Source organism: Hyla sarda, chromosome 1, assembly GCF_029499605.1.
Source record: "Hyla sarda isolate aHylSar1 chromosome 1, aHylSar1.hap1, whole genome shotgun sequence".
NCBI lineage: Eukaryota > Metazoa > Chordata > Amphibia > Anura > Hylidae > Hyla > Hyla sarda.
Window position 1 is genome coordinate 215,692,995 of NC_079189.1, and position 20,729 is coordinate 215,713,723.

At 41.2% G+C, this 20,729-nt stretch overlaps 1 protein-coding gene across 1 annotated transcript in view; it reads left to right on the forward strand.

Annotated features, from left to right (window-relative positions):
• SDAD1 (SDA1 domain containing 1) overlaps positions 1 to 20,506 on the forward strand; it is a 49,494-nt gene extending 28,988 nt beyond the window's left edge. Inside the window, exons 13-22 of the mRNA XM_056568700.1 lie at positions 4,346 to 4,404; positions 5,694 to 5,770; positions 8,417 to 8,514; positions 8,928 to 9,004; positions 10,533 to 10,662; positions 10,747 to 10,838; positions 15,043 to 15,233; positions 15,489 to 15,576; positions 16,338 to 16,499; positions 20,308 to 20,506. Coding sequence (XP_056424675.1) covers positions 4,346 to 4,404; positions 5,694 to 5,770; positions 8,417 to 8,514; positions 8,928 to 9,004; positions 10,533 to 10,662; positions 10,747 to 10,838; positions 15,043 to 15,233; positions 15,489 to 15,576; positions 16,338 to 16,499; positions 20,308 to 20,358 — 1,025 coding nt within the window. The 3' untranslated portion in view covers positions 20,359 to 20,506. The remainder of the gene's footprint in view (positions 1 to 4,345; positions 4,405 to 5,693; positions 5,771 to 8,416; positions 8,515 to 8,927; positions 9,005 to 10,532; positions 10,663 to 10,746; positions 10,839 to 15,042; positions 15,234 to 15,488; positions 15,577 to 16,337; positions 16,500 to 20,307) is intronic.
• Positions 20,507 to 20,729: the final 223 nt, after the last annotated feature.

A 20,729-nucleotide genomic window follows, 5' to 3' on the forward strand; every position in this document is an offset into this window, starting at 1 on the left:
CTTGTCGACAGCTTTTGCCTCTACTTGGGTTTCCAAAGCCCTCTCGGTCTGAGCCGGTCTGTTACACCAGGGGATTTTAGCAGGCGCCTCACCCGGCAATTTGGCAGAGCTAGCTCAGCAGATCGCCAATGCCTGGGGCTACATCTGCTCGGCCTCCTTGGAGTCTGCTTGCTGCGCTGCTTTTGCCCCGGCAATCAGGTGGCCCTTCGGCGTTTGTGGCTTAAAGCTTGGAATGCCCATGCGGCTTCTAAGCGCTCCCTTACTGAGCTGCCTTTCCTGGGGTCTCGTCTTTTTGGTAAACGCCTAGATGAGATCATATCTGAGGCTACTGGGGGCAAAAGTTCCCTCTTACCCCCAAATCGTCCGTGCCGATCGTACTCATGGCGGAAGACTTCCTCCTTTCGCCCCTTTCGTTTCTCGGGCTGCCAGGTCAATACGGCGGCCACTCAGGATAGAAGGGCACCCTCTTTCAAGACTCACTCCTCCCGGAAGCCGGGGCCCCATTCCAACCACCCCTCTTCCGGGACTCGCAAACCTACCACTGCCTGAGGGTGTTCCCTTATTTTTTCTGGGTGTTTGTTCAGACTGTTCTGTCTTGGTCGGTTATCCTTCTGCTTTGGGACTAAACAGAGTGGCTCAGAGCCAGGAGGTGGGTATATCCTGCTGGGAGGAGCCAACTTTCTATAGTTTTTTGCCTAGTGTCAGCCTCCTAGTGGCAAGCAGTATATACCCATGTTCCTGTGTCCCCCAATAGAAGCTCCGAGAAAGAGATTTTACGGTAAGTCCAAAAATCTACTTTTTAAGCTTCCCTGCACTAATACTAACATTACACATGTGTACTAAGTCCATGTACATGGGTGCAGTATGAGTGAGAAGCACCTGCAGTCTAGCACTTTGGCACCAATATGAGCTTAGGCACACAACGGCTTTACAAAGTCTCTGTGCTGGCAAAGTTTTATAGTAGGCATTGATTGGTGCTGCAGCTGTCGGCACAATTCTCCACAATTACTAGGATGAACAGTGTGTGATAGTGATTGACTGTGACAGTTGAGTCATGGAGTCTGTAAAATACTACTAGTAATTTATTGATTCACATACGAAATGTAAATGTGATTGGTAGTGGCAAAAGTTGGTATTACTGATAAGGGCTTTATAAAAATTCTCTACCATCTGGTTTGTACCTCGGTTTGCCTTACACTCTAATGACGAAAGTTATTGACAAGCATGTCTGGAAGACATTGTATGTCTAAGGTTTTAATAGCTCCAATGGGCAGTACTTATAGCAGTTGTATTTATCTGGTACAAAAGTCAGTGAGAAAATGACTGTGACCTGCAGTTATGATGGGTAATCATTGCAAATACTGAATGTGTCACAATGGATTCCAGTGGCCCTAAATGTTAAATAAAATGAAGTTAATGCTTATTTTACCCCTTAAAGGGGTACTCCGCCGAAAAACATATTTTCTCGGTCGCTTCATTGGGGGACACAGGAGACCATGGTATTAGGCACTAGGAGGCTGACACTAGGAGGCTGACACTAGGTAAAAATAAGAAGTCTGCTCCTCCCAGCAGGATATACCTGTCCACAGGCACAGAACTTATCCGTTTTAGCTTAGTGTCAACAGGAGGCAGACACGGGTCTGGAGTTCTCTCCAGACCTGGACTTTTCTTTTATTATTTTCTAGTTTAGCATGTCTAGTTAGGTTCTTTTTCCTTTTTTGTTTTTCTAGGTTGGGCGACAGGAGCATGGCGCTACCTGATCTCCCACATGCAGCAAAGGGGCACGGTGCATAGAGTATGGGCCGTTAACCCCTTATTGCCATGGCCAGTGCCTGGCGTAGTACCCTGGGTCCCCCACTTGCCCCTGCCTGCCTCGCTATGGCAGCTTGGCGCGATGCAGCATGGCCATAAGCTGGCTGAAGCTGCCCTGGGTGAGTATAAGTAGATGGAGTCTGGGTGAGTATGTACATTTCCCCCTTCCCTCCTTTATCTCCCTAGGGTTTCCCTTTTCAAGGGTTGAAAAGTAAGGGGATCCTTACTGGGGTACAGCTCCTTCTAGCCGCCCTTATGGCCTTGGTGGTCCGAGCACCTCATGGCCTATGGGTTCTTTCTACTGGACTCTCTCCCTTCCCCTTATGGCTGCCGTTACTCTTGTTACTTGGGTGCCTGCCCGGAGTAGGTTTCTCCTCCATTGTATACAGTGCGGAACCTGTACACGGCAGGCTCTGCGCACTTCTGCTCCCGCCTTGCCTCCGCTAAACCAGCTGGGGGGGGGGGGGGCGGCGGGGAAATCTTTGGGCGGCAGTTTTTACTTTGATTTTCAGCCGCCTGCATGGTCGCTGCCGCCCCCCTGCATGATTGCGACCGGCCCCCTGTTTTTCCCTATGCAGCAGCCTCGGGGCATTTACTATCTGCCCACAGCTGCAGCCCCATTGCTGTGGTGCCGTTACTGTCTTTCTCTCAGACAGGTATGCCAAGGGTTCCCACCTTGCCATCCGACCCCCTCCCCCCCCCCCCCCCCCCTTTTTTTTTTCCGGTTTGGGTGCTGGCGATCCTAATGTGGTTCCTAATCTGGTTACCATTTCCCTCAGGTGGCACTCTCCTTTGGGGTAGCTCTTGTTTCTTACTTGGTGTGTCTTAGGACCCTCCTCCTCGTGTCTCTTTTGGGCGGGCTTCCTGTGGCTCTCTGAGGTTCCGAGACTGTCACGATGGCGGCATGTAATTCCTTCCTCTGGGTGTGTGTCTGTTGTTCCGTGCTTGGATGACACCGTGGATGGGACCCCTCTGTCTCCCTCTGCTTCAGATGGACTGACACCGTGGATGGGACCCCTGTCTCCCTCTCTGTAACAGTTTTCCTAGGCTGTTTCCTTACAGAGTCATACAGTCTGTTCTGCCCGTTGGATTTGCTGCTTGTTAAGCCTTGTCTGTCCTCTCGTTCCTTGTGTCTGTGGTAGCTGGGCAGCGTGGGAAGCTCAGTGGTAGCAGTGCTTGTTCTTCTGCCTGCCATTCCCCCATAGGGTCTATCACTCCTTCCTTGAAGGTCCCAGACTCGTTCATACCCTCTCCCTTGATATTCTGCCTTTTCAGCACCTTCTTGCATAGTACTGTCTATCAGGTGTCTGTAACAGTGGCTGTCTGGGGGGGTGGTTTCCATGTGTTGTCTCTAGCATAGCGGGGTTCCTATCCTGCCCCCCCCCCTGCCTTGGGGCACGTCGTCTGGGGGCCTTTCGCACTCGCTTGTAGTTGCAAGGAGTCTACTGGTGTGGGTCTCCTGGGGGTCCCTTAACTTATTTCTGGATCTGAGAGCCTCTGGTTCTGATGGCAGCTGCCCTGGGGTTTCGGGACAGCTCTTCCCTCTTTACTGGCCTGTTTACTTCCCGCCGTCTCCCTATTGGGCCATGCGAACCTCGTGGCTGAAGGCTTTTCAGTCAGTCTGGTTGGCCCTGTCTGGCCAATGCGCCCTTCTTCGATGGTGTAGTCCTCCCGTTGCACACTTTCTCTACCATTCAAGGCGATACTGAGTGTCCTTTAGGTTTTTCGTTTTCTCGCCATGTTCTCTTGCTTAGAAGAATCTCTGATTGGGGTTCTCTTGTCTCTTTCTCTTCTTCATTTTGGCCAGGCCCCGCCGGTTCTGCGTCTTATGTCTTCTCTTGGAAGGTGGTTTCTGCTCCTACCAGGTCGTATTCAGTCCTTTTTAGTCAGTTGTCGGACCCCAGTCTCTTGGGGTGGTTGTTTTCAGGATTCCTCTGCGACTTGTCCTCTTCTGCGAAGAGATATGGCTGTCTCTGGCCTGATCTGCCCATTTCTGGCGGTTGTTTTCCCCACCCCAAGGACTGCTTTGGTACGTCCCATGGTCTCCTTTGTCCCCCAAAATCTTTCTCGTAGTATTAATTGGGGGACACAGCACCCACCCATTTATGGTTCCTGGTCAGGTTTTCTGTTGCCCGTTGTTCCTTTCTGGTGTCCTTCAGACTTATTTCCTTTTGTGGTTTGGCTTCTCCTACTGCTTTGTAACACAACTGATTAGCTCTGTGCCTGTGGGCGTGTACATCCTGCTGGGAGGAGCCAACTTTTTTCTTTTTTGCGTAGTCTCAGCCTCCTAGTGGCAGCAGCAAAATACCATGGTCTCATGTGTCCCCCAATGAAGGCTACGAGAAAGAGAGTACAAAAATTGTTTCAAATCTAACATGTCTCTTTATGTGGTAATAACTTTGGAAGGCTTTTACTGATCCAAGCGATTCTGACATTGTTTTTTTTCTAAAGCAATACAGCTACTGCCTACAGTGTAGTTAGTAGTAGAATACATAAACTAATTTCTCTTTTAATTTCTTTTTACTCTAATTAGAGGTAACAAAGATTCTCTTGTTTGCCGCTCAAGCTACTCATCACCTGGTGCCCCCAGAGGTAAGTTTTAGATTCTTCCCGTGGCTTTAAATAAAGGTACATACATTATGATGTAGCACAATGTGTTTGTTCAAATGTATTTAGTAAAGAAAATCCCAGTTCTGAAAGTACACCTGACAGCTTCTTACTGCTGCCTGGTTACAGACAGCATGAAACAGACGTGAACACTGAAATGCAACAGTTCATAAAAATCATAGTTTTAGAAGTGAGTTGGAAACCGGATATACAGTCAAGGAGGCAGCTCTCTGCTGCCGCTCCCTTTCTCAATATGCTTAACTGGTAGGTCTCTCCCTATATACACACATGGAGATATTTCAGTCAAGCCCAGCCGGGCATGAGCAGCCACCTCCTTGTCTGCATACCCAGTTTCCAGTTCATCTTGAGTTTCAAAGACTTTTATTGAGTAGTTATAAAACAAGGTATAGTATCAAAAAATGCTACAACATTACCCCATATTGGGGTAAGTGTATGTGGAATAAATACGAATATGGCATAAACTGATAAAACAGATAAGCATTACAGTAGAAATCTTCACCCATATGAAGATTTAAAAAAAAGTTACATTCAAAAGAAATGTGAAGAAAGGGCTTGATCCAAGTGTTGAGATCGCTATCCATATCTGTATGCAGGGCTGAAATTTTCACAAATTTCTTCATATTATTTATATATTTTATTTTGTCTAGTGATAGAAAAAAGATTTTCTATTTGGCAGCTGTGGGGCCGCACAAGGGAGCCAATGCACCCCTGTCACAATATTACTTTTACCTGTGTTACGAAGATAACCCCCCCCCCCCCTTATATTCCATTGTCTACACATGGTTTAAGCCGCACCAGCTCAGTCTTTTTTCTCGGCCAGTCTACAGAATGGGTTCGCTGGGATGAATCCTGCCCGTCATGACAACTATGGCTCCAGGACAGGTGTCAAAGCGCAAAGATTGTATATGTATTCAGATAGATATATAAATATGTATGATATGTGCATTCAGATCTAATAAAACTTAAGGCTTTATTTAGAATCATTATCAGAGAAAACCATCTTACCTGGGCCATTGGGAGTATAATGTTGTGGGTATCGTATGCAAAGTGATTTGAATAAGAAATGTATTAAACTTAAGTGTAAGAATTACCACATTTTTTTGTAATGTAGAGCTAGGTTTATGACACAGGGACATTTGGAAGTTGCTTTGTTGGTTTCACTGACTAGGCATGATTGTTAGTACAGCTATATATATATATATATACATGCTGTATACATTCTGTATTGCCATAGCTGAGTTTTGTTATTTCAGATTGCCGAGTCTCTGGTGATGACTATTGCTAATAACTTTGTTACTGACAGAAATTCAGGAGAGGTGATGACTGTTGGGTAAGTTGTAATCTTCAACATTTTTACTGTAAACAGAAATATCCCTGTATTAGATTTCATGCACTTCAAAGAGCTGTATGCATTATTTTCTCAATATCACACATTGGCCCTCATTTACTATTGCAAACCCTACATGTTTTGTCGGGTTGCGTGCCAGATTCTGTCTGCGCCAGATTTTGCGCCAGAATTTGCGCCAGAATTGAAAAAACCCGACTAACTCTCCATTTTGCTAAGAAAACCCTTTAGAGGTGTGGTTGCCGGGAAAAGGGAGTGTGGTCTCCGAAAAGGGGCGTGTTCCCGACATTTTCACAAAAATCCAACATATTTACTAAGGTTTCCACAGAAAATGTGATGGGTTTTAGCTGAGGAAAGCCACACAGATCAGAGCAGGTGTAAGAAAAGCAAAGTGTAGGGAAAGTGGAAATTGTAGGGAAACCTTAGTAAATACCGTGGAAAATAAATTGTAGGGTATTAAAACCAACAAAGAAACCTACACAACACTCTTTGTGGGTCAGTGTGTTTTTAAAGGGAGATTATCCCCCAAAATATGGCATTCATTGAAGCATTATACAACACAACTTACTCACTATGACAGGTATCCACCCGTATTAGATCAAAATGTCCCCTATGTATGAAAGCTCCACGTTACTCCCATAGAACAACTTATTCCAAACGCAAATAGGGTAGTATGCCGGCTATTGCAGACAATGGCCCTCATTTACTATTGCAAACCCGACATGTTTTGTCGGGTTGTGCGCCAGAAATTCTGTCTGCACCAGATTTTGCGCCAGAAATGAAAAAACCCTGACTAACTCCGTTTTGCTTAGAAAACCCGAAAAATGGGCGCGTCCATTGAAGAAAGGGGGCATGGTCTCCAAAAAGGGCGTGTTCCCGACATTTTCACAAAAACCCAACATTTTTACTAAGGTTTTCACATAAAATGTGGTGGATTTGAGCTGAGGAAAACCCTACAGATCAGAGCATGTGTAAAAAAAGCAAAGTGTAGGGAAAGTGGAAAATGTAGGAAAACCTTAGTAAATACCGTGGAAAATAAATTTTAGGGAATTAAAACCCACAAAGAAACCTACACTCCAATCTTAGTAAATGAGGGCCAATATATCAGAAGAAACTCACGATTCTGTAGTCATTTTGCTTCTTTGCATCTTTATTTTTTATTGCATTTTCCTCTTTACGGGTTTTCACAACTTTCCAGAATATACGAGTACTGCATAAAGAGCAGAAGTTTCAGCTCATATCTGTAGCTCACACCCTGGACACGACAGCGTTTCGAGGAAGCGAAATGATTGCAGAATCATGAGTTACTTCTGATATATTGTCTGCACTAGGCAGCATAATACCCTCTCTACCCTAATTGTGTTTTGAATAAATTCATAAAAGCATACCATTTTTTCCCCCTGTATACAGAGGGAAAATACCGTATTTTTCGCCATATAAGACGCACTTTTTCTTCCCCAAAACAGGGGGGGAAAAGTCGGTGCGTCTTATACGGCGAATAGACCCCTATCACGGCGGTCCCTGCGGCCATCAACGGCCGGGACCCGCGGCTAATACAGGACATCACCGATCACGATGATGCCCTGTATTAACCCTTCAGACGCGGTGATCAAAGCTGACCGCCGCGTCTGAAGGGAAAGTGACACTAACCCGGCTGTTGAGGACCGCCGCGATTTCACCGCGGTGGTCCCGAACAGCCCGACTGAATAGCCGGGTTAGTGCTTACAGGACACCGGGAGGGACCTTACCTGCCTCCTCGGTGTCTTCTCCGTTCAGGGATCCCCTGTATGGCTGGCGCTCTCCTTCCTCGTCATCACGTCGTCGCGTACGTGCGTCGGCATGCGTAACGACGTGATGGCGGCGATGGAGAGCGAGGATACCCGGCCAACAGCAGAGACGTTCCGGAGCGACGGGGACACGGCGACAGCGATGGAGCGACATCCAGGGCAGCGGTGACGGGTCCGGAGCGGCGGGGACACGTGAGTATTACCTCCTATGCAGTGGTCTTCAATCTGCGGACCTCCAGATGTTGCAAAACTAAAACTCACAGCATGCCCGGACAGCCAACGGCTGTCCGGGCATGCTGGGAGTTGTAGTTTTGCAACATCTGGAGGAGGTGCGCAGGTTGAAGATCACTATTGGGTTCAAAATCTTTATTTTTTTTAGATTTTGCACCTATAAATTGGGTGCGTCCTATAGGGCGAAAAATAAGGTAGGACATCGTAAAAGTTTATGGATGTCCTATTACAGCTCCCACAACTCGGCCTTAGTACATATTTGTAATGTACCTGCTTGCATGAGTGTTGAGTTTGTGGTTTGTGTAGGGGAATATAAATCCAAGTTAGACGTCCTATATATTTAGTAGATGCATTCTATTTTTTGGTGGCTACTTGTCCATTAATGCTTTGGACAGATGCAGAGTTATTACAGTATTGTTCATTTTCTTTACTTTGTTAAACTTGACTGATGATTGATACATTGATACATCTGCCATGTCAAGTACGTTTTGTTTAAACATTAGGAACATTGTCAAAAGTTATGTTGTTTTTTTTTTTTTTTTTTTTTTTTTTTTTTTTTTTGCTCTGTGATTTCTTGTTTCTTAAATTAAGTCCTGCATTTTTTACTTTATAGCATAAATGCCATAAAAGAGTTAACTGCTCGGTGTCCTTTGGCAATGAAAGAAGACCTGTTACAGGACCTTTCACAGTATAAAACCCACAAGGATAAAAGTAAGTAATATTTAAAAGACTATGCAGATGAGGCTTTATAAGCTAACATTTTAAAATAACAATTTAAAAAGTTAATACCTTACCTTGCCAGTAGAGATAGAAATTGTGCCGATTCACTTGGTTTTGCTGAGGTATTTTTAGATACCACATGGTCAGTCATTGAAAATAATGCCCCCCCCCCCCCCCCATCAGTCACTATTCCATAAGACTACTTTACCCTGTTTCACATTGAGGAGGAGTTGGAAGGAGCATGTGCAACTCATTGGGAAATGCCAGAAACATTCTACAAGAAGAGCATTGATTTAAATATTTTAAGCATTTGTTAATATAAGAACGAAATTCATGTTTGTAACTAAAAAAATAAATGTTTATGTATAATTTAATATATGATTATTTTCTTATGTCTTAACTAGATGTCTCAATGTCTGCCAGAGCACTAATACAGCTATTCCGTTCTTTGAACCCTCAAATGTTGCATAAGAAATTCCGAGTGAGTTTTACTTCTGCTTTCTTAATATTTTTACTGTGAAATTTCCATTACAAGATATGGCAGAGATATGGTAGCTTTTCTAAGGGAATTCAAGTTCATTTGCATTTACCTAATAATTCATGTGTATGATCTTTTACCTGTTGTCAGTTTTTATAGGGTTTAAAAATATAAATTATTATGTTTAGCATTAATATTTTAAGTGACTAAATTTCAGCCTTTAGCTGGTCAGCTATTTAAATGGTTTTGTTTTTTTTTCTCTATAAGCAACACTTATGACCTATTCACAAGATAAGTAATAAGTGTTGAATCACTGAGTTCCCCACAGCTGGGAAGCCCTGCTGTTTATATGCAGTGGGGTCCCTTTTGTCCATCATTTGAATAAGGTGCAGTCGGGCACGTGCACTACAGCACCGTTTAATCTTTAGAATTGATAAAGATTGCCAAACACGATACTGGTCAGCCTCTTGGACTTTAAATGTAATAGCCTTGTGCATGTTCAAATACCACTCCTTTCAAATGGAGTTTGGGATAAAAACATGTTTAATATTCCACAGTTTATATTTTAAACCAGCTCTTTTTATTAATTTTTTTTTTTTTTTTTTAGGTTTCAGCAGTGTTAATTTTTGTTAAAATATTATCGTTAGTATTGCAAAAACAGTACTTGTTACAAAATAATGTAAATCTTGCAATTTTCGTTAGTTAACGGAAATTGCTATGAAAAAGTTATCCCCTGATGAGTGGATCACTTGCTAATCGGTGTGAAACGCACGGGACGCTGCTTCCTTGTTTACCATGTAGCTTCGTCTACTCTGCCAGTGCTGGCGGCATTTGTCACTGCTACATAGGTCAGACCATGCAGTCCCAGAACAATCGGCCGTCCAGAGCCTGTCTGTCTGTGAGTGAGAGCAGCACTGTGGGAGAAAGAGGGCGGTTAGATGGCTGTGTGATCAGCGTTTGGGGGTTGTGGACTGTTTGGCTGATGTGGCAGTCACAGTTTGGGCCAGTTCTTAGGTCAAGTCACACCCTTGCGCAGCCACAGCCCTGGCAGAGGAGGCAGAAGCAGCCGTCCAGGGTCACTGTGGGCCCAGTGTGGGGGCTGAGGTGGGTTTGTGAGCATGTGGTGGGGGCTGAGGTCAGTGTGTGGCCCCCACAAGTATTACCTTGATGTGGTGTATATATAAAAAAATAAATAAACCTTAACTTTATTAGCGATTGCAGGGTTGCCAATGAGGGACAGGGGAGCCCCCTCCCCCTGATAATCTTACATATGCCTTGTCCTGCTGCTGAGCAGAGAAAGAAATTGTTGTTGTACGTTTTCACAGCTCCTTTTACTGCTTGACCGATCACATCTGTCACAAGTCACCAATGACTTGAAATCCTGGAAGGGATTTGAAAAGTCCTCCAACCGGTTATTAGGATTTCTTGTTGTTGTTGATTATCTTTACTTTATTTGTCTTGGCCTTGCCAGCTTGGAAAATGTAACGTAATGTTTTTGTACATCTTCTAAGCATTTAATATATTTACACAGGGTAAACCAACAGAATCATCTACAGAGGCAAAAATTCAAGCATATGGAGAATTGGTTGCTAAAGACTATATTCCAGGAGCTGAGGTGTTGGAAGTTGTAAATGAAGTGAGAGAAGAGGCAGGGGAAGATGGTAAGAAGAGTCAAAATGACAGGCAGCATAAATCTGAGACATTTTCCTGCAAATAAATCGATTGAAGATATGTTCTGTTTTCAGATGGCTGGGAAAGTGCAAGCCTCAGTGATGATGATGAAGATGGGGAATGGATTGACGTCCATCATACTTCTGATGAGGAGCAACAGGAAGTTGTAAGTATTGAAAAGTGAATTTAAACTTCCTAATTTTAAGATGGGAACAAGCTTTCTTTTTCCATAAGGTAAACTTTCTTCACTTTCATGCCCCCCTGAACCATGAGTCTATGGGACTGACAGAGATAGCCATTGACTATCAAAAACCTTAATTTAAAAAGCGAAAAAAGGGGCAAATGAACTAATAATTTGTATGTTACCTAAATGCTATTGTAAAATACAAAACACCATGGCTCTGTGCATGCAGCGTTAAAAATTCCTGCGGTCTTAAGGCTAGAATATGCTTGGCCCTTAAGAGTTCACTCATGTTATTTGTTGATGTCCCTCTGAAAGGATAGGAAAAAAGAGCATGTGTTCAGTGCAGCTCAATACAAGTTATAGGCTAAATAGGCAAAATAATAATTATTGGTACAAAAAGCCAAACAAATGTTAAAACATTTTAAAAGAAAACAAATTCATGCATTACATACCCATGATAAGGCATGTGGTCACAAACCCAGCCACAAAACTAAAGTGTACAGGTATACATATAAAGTCACTTAATAGATGTTAGTTATAATTCATTTTCACAATGTGGACAACAAGGTTGTAGAGAAATACAAAAATGAAACCTGGCAAGGTATTGGAAACCAAGCAGCATGCGTTCCGTCATCACTAAGCCCAATTTTCAAATCCTACCGAGGCTCTGAAAGGTTTTCTTTTTGTATTTTGATCTGCATTATTGCCCACATTATGTTACTAGATTATATTTAACATTTTCATGTGATTTTGTATACCTGTACCTACATGCTTTATATTTTATGTAATCTTTCCTAGGAATAACTAGCTGTTTATATTTTCTTTCACATCATTATGTGGCCTGTCTCAGAGGTAAACCATATTTAAAGGGGACCTGTCAGCAGGAAAACAGTTTAAATAAGCCCATGGCTATATAGGACTTCATGATTTCTGGCATACTGTTTTCCATCTCCATAGTTCTTTTCAGCGCTGAGATATAAACCTTTTGTGTTAATATGCAAATGAGGCCCACGTGCCCATCTCCTCTATATCACTGCCCCGTGGCCTGCTTGCATCCTTTTACCCTGTTTGACTGACAGACACTAGATAAAGAAGATATGGCCTAGACATATTAACTAGAATGCTCATATCTCGCCAATGGAGTGAACTATTGAAATTAAAATGGTATGCCTGAAATCATGATGACTAGCTCTATCTAGCCATCGGTTTTGTTAGAAACCTTTTTTCATTTAATACTTCCTTAAAAACTAAGCATTTTCTTTATATACTTCAATAGAAAATGTTATTGCTAAAGATGTGAAAAAATGGTTTAAAAATTGCCTCTATTGGTCTCGGTCTCTAATTTTGCAAACAAACCCTGGTAACCAAGTCTTTTTGGCCCAGGACCAAGGTGTGGTTCTCCCCCTGCATTGCTCTCTGCAGTGCCTCAGTGCAGTGTATTAGCCAGCTTGCAGTCTTTTCAGAATAGGACCATTCCATGCACACTGACAAGCAATACAAGGTGCTCAATAATTATTTGTATGCAAAATTATTTCACTTTGGTCATTTTATGAACTTATTTCTTGTGTATTTGCACCATATATGTTCCACGTGGCTGCTTTAGGATTATATAAAGCATGCACTTTGGACACAAAGCTGTGCAAATGTAAACATATTTATTTTCTGGCACAAAAAGGAGGTTTTTCTAGAGTACTTGCACCATATAGCTGCCACATGGCTGCAATAAAGTTATACAGAGCATGCACTTTGGCCACAAAGCGGTGCAAATGTAAAAAATGTTTGTGCAGACCTCATGACAAGGAAGAGGAAGGGGGGAAGGAGCTCATCATCCTCCTGGAGAATTGCCCCCAGCTACCAAGAGAAGTTCAAAAAGTCTGATCACAGTAATACATAGATCAAAATGTATTTTACATATTAAAGGGGTACTCTGGTTGAAAAAAATTTTTAAATCAAGAAAGTTAAACAGATTTATTTATATGTACTTATATTTAAAAATCTTAATCCTTCCAGTACTTATCAGCTGCTGTATGCTCCACAGGAAGTTCTTTTCTTTTTTAATTTATTTTCTGTCTGACAACAATGCTCTCTGCTGACACCTCTGTTAATGTCAGGGATTGTCCAGAGCAGGAGCAAAGCCCCATAGCAAACCTAAATTTAAAATGCTCCTCTGGAGCATACAGCAGCTGATAAGTATAGGAAGCATTAAGATTTTTAAATAGAAGTAATTTACAAATCTGTTTAACTTTCTGGCACCAGTTGAATGTCTTGTTCTCCACTGGAGTACCCCTTTAACACATGCATAATATTATGCATATCGGTCTTAGAGCACATTGCTACACTGACTTGAGCAAATTTTTTTATTTTCTTACTAATGACAGTAACTCTTTAAGAATTATAATATTCTCTCTTATTCAGCTTTAATGTGATTTACAATTAGTCATCTGTACAAGGGATACTGCAGACTGTCTACCAGACAGTCTATGGTGCCACAATCCATCACGCCTGCAGAGGTGATTGTATGTGTTCAGCCAAGTGTTGTATAAATGAATTTTTTTTTATATGCCAACAATAAGGCTCACTGGCAGAAAAAAAAAAGTTACGAACTTCTATGAATTTATGGTCTGCTGGAGCAGAACGTCTGGGTTAGGATAACAAACCAGACTTGTTCGTCATTGTTAAAAAAAAAAAAAAAAATGTACCTGTTCCTAAATACTGTGTTCTCAAATATGGCATATATATATATATATATATATATATATATATATATATATATATAGCGAGAGAGAGACAATTGAGAGAAAAGAGAAATAATGAAGGGAGAGCACTTCAAAGGTGAAGTCTTTATTCAAGGTGCATACATATTTTTTGTGGGACTTTTGGCTGTAAGCAAAAAACTACAAAAGAGCGTATGAGAGGGAATTTCATTTTTCACTTTGCAATGGTCAGGGATTTATGAAGTGCGAAAGTTGCACAAAAAGTCACATGCCCTCCCAAACAGCGTAAATGTAAGCCAGCCCAGAGCTGGCTTACAAAACTGCTTTGGAGAGCAGATTTTTATATTTCCCACTGGTAGCCGTGATCACAGCTCCAGCAGGAAATATGATTTCTCAATCTGCTCCATTGGGGGACACAGACCATGGGTATATGCTGCTGGCACTAGGAGGCTTGACACTATGGCAACAAGAAAGTCGACCCCTCCCGGCAAGGTATACCCACCTACAGGCACCTGAGCTAATCGGTTTTAGCTTAGTGTCTGTAGGAGGCAGACGCTGGTCTGGAGTTCTCCAGACCTGGTCGCTTATTTCTTATTTTTTAGTTAAGGACGTTTAGTTAGAAATTTTTGGTGACCCTAAGTACATGACCAGTTATTTTAGAAATTAGGTCAATGACCCCCGTCCAGATAGGGCTCTGCTTTTGTTTGTTTTTAATGTACTCTTTATGTTCTTGGAATATACCGTATAATCTGTCTGGCGAGCAAAGTCTCATACAAATAAGAGGCCCATTGGGCACAGTAGTAACAATTATGGACATTTATCAACGGGTTTAGTCAGGTTTTCTTTACTATAATTGTCGCAACTGCGACTACGCAATTTTTCGTGCGACATTTTGACTGGAAAGCGAGAAAAGCAAGTTTTCCAAAAATTAACTACTTAGTAATAATTTTAAAATGGTCTACGGGTAGTCTGGTATTTATTAACTGCGACAGTCGCAACTGCGCAAAAAAAGTCGCAACAGGGTTAAAAATGGACTAAATTTACTCCAGCTCAAACATGGAGCAGAAAAAGCTAAAAAAAAGGAAAAATTACTTACATGAAAGAAAATTATCAACAGGCTGAAAGCAGATGATAAATAAGTCACATATAAGCAAAAAAAACAGTAAGGAAAAAATTACAAAAAAAAAGAATACATAAGCAAACATTGATAAATGTCCCTCAATAAGAGTAAAACTTTTAAATACTGTGTATGTGCCTCAACAAGCTAAGCGTGTTAAATTCTAGCTTACACTACTGTATAGTTGTTGTACACGTACAGCAAGAAAGGTGGTACAGCCCTATTTAACCTCTCTGAGTCTACAGTTTGTATATATTTTGCTATCTGATGGCTGTTCCCACATTGCAATACCCTGGACCAGGGAATGTCACTCATAGACAAAGTTTTAGACTAAGGGTCTCTTATGGCTTAATAGGAAGAAAAGCTTAAAGCAATGCCAGAAGATGAGCGAAAGGCCAAGGCTGCAGTTGTCAGTGCCAGCCGACTCCTTACTCAAGAAGAATTCAAGAAAATTCGAATTGCACAGTTGGCAAAAGAAGTAAAGTCTGCACCTGGAAAAGCAGAGAAGAGGAAGAATATTGAAATAGACAGTGATGAGGAAGACAGGTTTGTTTTATTTTCTTTCATATATGTCTTAAAGGCTACATTCGCACTATTCAGGTTTGATTTCAATGCAAATTCTGTGCCAAAATCCACTTTCAATCTGATGACAGTCCACTTTATTGTTATTCACTTAACCTCCTAGTGGTTTTATTGTTATTGCTATGTATGTATTTGCTATTGTTATTGCTATGTATGGGGAATGTGACATTTACACATTAAGCTGATCTATATGTGTGTGTTTTTTTTTTTTATTATTAGCAAAGGTGAATTACTGTCACTCCGAGATATTGAACATCTGCACAAAAAACCCAAGTCTGATAAAGAAACTAGGCTTGCAACAGCTATGGTGAGTTTAACTATTCAGTCGTTTTTGATTTATCATGCTTTAATTTAGCTCTGTTCACACTATATACACCAAGGACGTGTTCAAAAAAATACTAGACTATGCTGCAGCCAAAGTTACATTCTGTTACAAAGTTTGTGTTTGTGGTTAGTGTTGTTCAGAAGCCACTGTGGCATCTGTAGGGTGTGACACAGAATTTTTGACACACAGAATCTTCTGTCTATATGAGTAAGATACAGAAAAGTTGCTGTCAAAATGAAATGGGAAGAGCTGCATATCAAGCTTCAAAAGTAGTGGTGCACGCAGTCCAGATAGCCCTGGTCAGAGGCCCAAATGCACATCCAAAAACAAAGGCAGGTGCAGCACTCTGATAAATACAAAAACAGGTGGTTTTATTCCATTTTAAGATACAGCGTGCTAGTAAAGTTGGTGTAATTGAAAATGAAATAAAACCACTTGTTTTTGCATTTATCCAAGCGCTGCAGCCACTTTTTGTTGGATATATTTATATAATTTGTATATTTGTGTGTGTGTGTGTTTAATCTTTATGTACAAGGAGGAGTAGTTGTCACACGTATGATTCTATATTTTTAGAAGTTTATGTGATGGCTTTGTCATTCTACACCTACGACATTTGACAGTGATTATTCTATAGCTATATGCTAAATTTCCTGACAGGGCACCAAGTTTGGTAAACCATTTCAATTAACAATTTTATAAAACTTGTCTGACCAGTTCTGTCAACAATAAATTTCATTTAATAGGCTAGTAGGACAGACAGAAAAGAATTTGTGAGGAAGAAAATGAGGATGAATCCTAATGCCAGCACCACCAACAAAGAAAAGAAAAAGAATAAGAACTTCATGATGATGAGATATAGCCAGAATGTCCGATCCAAAAACAAGCGTTCATTTAGAGATAAACAGGTAATCCTTACTGTTAACATACAGAAAATGACCAATGCTGCGTACACAAGCAAATCTTTTTTTCTGGCTCCTTTACTAACAAGCTTTCATCAACTACATTGAAAAATGTATGTTTATTTTAGTAAGAAGAGGAGAATAAGCCAAAGTGACACTGCTCATCTCCCTTAAAAACAAAGGATTTTTGCATGTATTAAAGAGTACCTGTCATCAAACCATATTTTTTAAACTAACTGATTATATTCCTTAACTACTCCTAACACCCCTCCTGCCCTAAAAAAAAATTCTGAGCTTTAAAAAGCTATGTATCATACCTTTCCCCTTGCTCACATCTTGTGAGCTCCTGGCAGAAGAAAGTGGGCATTCCCCAGCAGGCACGACGTCACTGAAGCCTGCGAGAGCTGGGCCTCGCCATGCCCCGCACGCACTTCCTGAGTCCGGAAGGAGACCAAACTAACTTTTTGACTTGGGCAGGGAACAAAACAGAGCCACCTAGTGGAAGTAAATAGTAAAGTGTCTTTTATAATTAAATAAAGAACAATATATTAAAAGTTTAGTTTGGTGACAGGTACTCTTTAACCACTTATTGACCAGGCCCAATTTTTGCATTTTTGTCTTGATCTCCTCGACTGCAAATAGCCAGAACTTTTTTTTTTTTTTCCATATACAGAGTCATATGAGGCCATGTTTCATGTATGACCAATTGTACTCATTTTACCACAAAATCTGTGACAAAATAAGGGGAAGAAAATGTGTGGGGAAATAAGGAGGAAAAATTTGGAAATTTGTGTCTTTGTGTTTTTTTTTCGTTTTTTTTTTCTTTTGCGTTTTTACAAAATGTTCTTTACAGTAAAATTGACATGTTATATTTATTCTGTTGGTCAGTTTAATTACAATGATAACCAGTTTGTGTGTTTTTATTTTCCTGCTTTTTAAAATGTAAACTTTTTTTTTTGTAACTAATATGCTCAAAGTCGCCCTGCTTTTGCCCATATAGCCTTTTTATTTTTCAGTCTATGAAACTGTTTGAGGGTTATTTTTTTGTGCTTCGATCTATAGTTTTTATCAATCCCATTTTTGTTGAAATGGTTTTTTTTGATCACTTTTTTATTAATCTTTTTCAGATATATAATGTAAGCAATCCAAAATTGGCAATTCCTGCATTTTAATTTTTTTTTTTTCTTAACACCGATCATGCGGGGTCATAAATTTCATATATTAATAGTTTGGACAATTCTGTGTGTGCTTATACCAGTTATGGTTTTCATAATTTTTTTTTTTTTGTTTTTTTTTTTTTTTTTAAAGGGGGTATAAAATTTTTACTGCACAGTGCATTAGTGCACTGCTAGTACAGTCTGCCTGAGGAGGTAAGCCGGAGACATCTGCTCGCCATATTAACTGATCAGGACCACTGTCCCGTGAACCCACGACACATGTAATTTTCAATTATAGCTGTCGCAATCCTATTAATCAGTGTCTGAAGGGTTAAATGAGGGGCACTAGCAAAATCTCTGATGTTCCTAGTTAGCGGGGGTCCTGGTTGCTTATAGCATCCAATACTCATGGCTCGTGTTATGTTTAGTCTGATCACAGCCCCTGCACATGTACAGCTTTCTAAGTGAAGGAGCTAAATATCTTGCCACTTACTTTTTACTGAGAAGGGTGGCCAGCTTAAAGGGGTACTCCGGTGCTTACATATCTTATCCCCTATCCAAAGGATAGAGGATAAGATGCCTGATCGCAGGAGTCCCGCCGCTGGGGACCCCCGGGATCTTGCACGCGGCACCCCGTTTGTAATCAGTCCCCGGATCTATAACGCCCCCTCCCGTAGGCTTGCATTGAGGGGCGGAGCGTGACATCACACGGGGGCGGAGGCATGACGTTACACGCCGCCGGCCCGGTGGTCACCCGTAATCGGACCCGGAGCGAACACGCTCCGGAGACTGTTTACAAACGGGGTGCCGCGTGCAAGATCCCGTTGGTCCCCAGCCGCGGGACTCCCGCGATCAGTCATCTTTAGGGGATAAGATGTGTAAGCACCGGAGTACCCCTTTAAGAATCGTAGGGCCCTATGAACAGAGTGATTATTACCCAATAGGTTTTTATTGAACTGTGTAATAGGGGATGATGTGTGGCCTTTTAATCCTTGGAGGACATTGAATTAAAAGCTCAATAGTGGCTGAGAATTTGAGGCCACCTCCCATCCCTAAAATTCCCCCTTTTCCCATTTTTCAATTGGACAATGTTTTGTTTCTAAAAAGGCGAGGAGAAAAAAAAATTACGCAGAAAATAAAATTTGCTGTGTCCTCAAGGCCAAAATGGGCTCTATCCCTAATGGGTTGCCTTGATGGCAGCAAAGGGCCGCACTAATGATCTGCACTATGATGTACAATGTGTCACAAAAAAAACTATCTCAGAATCACTTGGATAAGTTTCAAAGTTAGTCGTATATAAAAAAAAAAAAGGGCCTTGAACCTTAAGGACAAAATTATCCTGGTGCTTTTAATTTTTCCTCCTAACCTTTTTAAAGGGGTTCTCCACCATATGGTGATTTTAGTATGTACCTGGCTTACAGTAATGGACATGCTTAGGAAGGATCTGAGCTTTTTTTGAGGCCAAATGGCTATGTTGTGAGATTACCAGAACACACTGGCTAGCTTTTTGTGAACTGGTATTTCCTGTTTGAGTTTTCTTTTTTTCCTACAAATCCCATAATTCCATTTTCCTCCCTCCCACACATCAGCCACCCCACCCATTTAAACATAAATGAGCTGCAGCCATTCCAGAGACCTGTGGTTTTCAAAGGGGGTGCCTAAAGCTGTTGCATTAGTTGCAGATTGATCTCTCTCCCACCAAGCGATCCCTCCACCCATTGAAGAAGACAGGCTCCCTGTCATCAGCTGACTAGTGAGTCAGGTCTCGGCCGCATTGCAACATGTGAAAAATCTGAGACAACAGTCATTTTATATGCTGTTAAAAATAAATATTGGGGTGAAAATCACAGAAAATTTGTGAAAAAAACATCACACATTTACAGACACTATATTATGAACTGCACTAACTTTACAGCCCCTGTAGCATAGTCAAATAAAATAAAATTCCTGGAATACCCCTTTAATAGCTTCAACTCTTATTTTTCCATTTAAATATGAGGGCTTGTTTATTTAAGGAACAGTTGTGCTTTGTAAAGACAGCCTCTTCATTTTTCCACAAAACAGGAAAAAAAAGTCATGTTTTGTCACTTTTTATAAAAATATGTTGTCATTTTCTGACCTCTAACGTCTTTACTTCTCCAACTTTGGTCTTATTTTAACACCATGATCTGTACAATTTGTTGTAGATATGAATTTTTGATTGCTTTTTGTTAGTGTGGTTTTTTGTTTTTTTTCTTGTGCGGGATTAATATTGTTATATTTTAATATTTCTGACCGTTCCGCACACAGGGATATTTTTTTGTTTTGTTGTGTTTTTTTTAATGCTTTTAGTTCCCCTAGGGGACTTGTATGAGCCATCATTACATAGCTCATACAGATTGATGCTGAATATATGTCCTGCATAGATCTATCAGTCTACCACAACAATCAACCCAGGTCTGCTACTAGCAACTGCCCCTGGCTACTGAAATGATCATGGGGTGCCAGTTTATAGCCTGCTCCATATATTCTTAACTGTATTTTGATGTTTGTATAAGTCATGGAGTGTTAAGGAGGATAAAAGCACATTAGGCTAGCTAATAGAGACCTAACTTGCCATATGTTATACTGTCTTATGTGCTTCTTTTCCATAGCATTTTTCTTTTTTGTTCCCTCAGATTGCTCTGCGAGAATCTCTTCTGAAGAAACGAAAACGGCTTATTAAGTAAAGGGAGTTACTCTGATTTCAATGTGCTCTAGTGATTCTTGTGTACTGCTTTGGCTTGGAGTTCTGCACACCTGGCCAAGACTTCTATGTATATTGTTAAACTCCAGTGGAGAACACTTTGCTAAGAAAAATAAATGGATTGGACTGTTGTTTTATGCACTGTGTCTCTCTTTTTGTAACCATTGCCTGGATTGCTTCAATGCCTAGTGATTATCGTTCATATACTGATCAGGCAACAGATTACTGGCTCAGATCATTTCCAAAATGGTGGGGTGTTCCCAGTATGCACTGGGAGTAACCACTGCTGTGTGCTCGGTGAAAGTTGTGTAGTCATTACAGTCAGACACAGAGTTCTCTGCGGCCATTGTTTAT